At 70.8% G+C, this 1299-nt stretch overlaps 1 protein-coding gene across 1 annotated transcript in view; it reads left to right on the top strand.

Annotated features, from left to right (window-relative positions):
- Positions 1–45: 45 nt before the first annotated feature.
- The window catches only part of COQ8B (coenzyme Q8B), a 3059-nt gene continuing 1805 nt past the window's right edge, over positions 46–1299 (top strand). The window contains 5 exon segments of the mRNA XM_025213052.1: positions 46–228; positions 455–540; positions 693–833; positions 964–1045; positions 1136–1229. Coding sequence (XP_025068837.1) covers positions 213–228; positions 455–540; positions 693–833; positions 964–1045; positions 1136–1229 — 419 coding nt within the window. The 5' untranslated portion in view covers positions 46–212.

Below are 1299 nucleotides of genomic sequence, written 5' to 3'. Positions count from 1 at the left end.
GGGGGGGGGGGGGAGGGGCCAGGTTGCACCCCCTGCCCAGCCGGGGCTGTGCTCCGCTGGGGCTGGCAGGGTCTCTCCATCACCCCCCACCTCCCCCAGCAGCGCAGAGCGCGTCCCTGCTGGGCTCCAGCCCCCTCCTGTCGGAGGCCAACGCCGAGCGCATCGTGGACACCCTTTGCCGGGTGCGCGGCGCCGCCCTCAAGATCGGCCAGATGCTCAGCCTGCAAGGTGCGGCGGGATGGGGACAGGGGCTGGGCTGGGGGGGATGGCACTTGGCTCCCTCCAGCATTGGCGGGGGGTCACAAAGTCCTAATCCTGGTTTTATGCTCTTGTCTGAGGCAGTAACACCGCCCCCCACGAGGCTGTACCCTGTGGGAGCTGCCCCCAGCAGGGGCAAGAGGGAGGTGGGGCTGGGCATCCCACCCCTGGCTCCCCCAGCCCCCCCCCCCCACACACAGCAGCTTCCTGAGCCCCCAGCTGCAGCGGATCTTCGAGCGCGTGCGGCAGAGCGCCGACTTCATGCCCCCCTGGCAGACCAGCGTGAGCGCCGGCCCCGCGGGGGGTGGGGGGAGCCCCCGGCTGGGTGGAGAACTGGCCTGCTCGTGCCTCCCCCCCCCCACGCTAGCCAAGCCGCAGCAGCTGGTGGCGAGGGGGCTCTTGGGGGGGAACGTGGCTCACCCCTGTGCCTGCAGCAGGTGCTGGCCGAGGAGCTGGGCGCCGGCTGGCGGGAGCTGGTGGCCTCCTTCGAGGAGACGCCCTTCGCGGCCGCCTCCATCGGGCAGGTGCACCACGGCCAGCTGCGCGACGGCACCGACGTGGCCGTCAAGGTCCAGGTGAGCCCCAGACGCCTAGGCTGTCTCCTAGGTCTGCTCGTGGCGTTGATAGGAGTGGGGTGGGAGCCCGGACGCCTGGGTTCTCCCAGTGTCCTTCTCCCTCACCCCGTGTCCTTCCCCCTCTCCGCAGTACCCCGGCGTGGCCCAGAGCATCCGCAGCGACATGGAGAACCTGCTCTCGCTGCTCAAGCTGAGCGTGGCGCTGCCGGAGGGTGAGGGACCACGGGGAGACCACCTTCCCCGCCTCCCATCCCCCCTAACCCCCTCCCCAGCATGGCCCTGATCCCCCTGGGCCCCCCCAGGTCTCTTCGCTGACAACACCCTGCAGGTGCTGCAGAAGGAGCTGGAGTGGGAGTGCGACTACCGGCGCGAGGCTGACTGTGCCCGGAGGTTTCGGTAGGGCCGGGGGGGCTCTAGGGCTGAGCTGGGGGGCTGGGGTTAGATGCTGCAGGGTTGTGGCTAGGAG

Source organism: Alligator sinensis, unplaced genomic scaffold, assembly GCF_000455745.1.
Source record: "Alligator sinensis unplaced genomic scaffold, ASM45574v1 scaffold1667_1, whole genome shotgun sequence".
In the NCBI taxonomy this organism is placed as follows: Eukaryota; Metazoa; Chordata; order Crocodylia; family Alligatoridae; genus Alligator; species Alligator sinensis.
The sequence above is the reverse complement of the archived record's forward strand: the minus strand, read 5'-3'. Positions and strand labels throughout refer to the sequence as shown.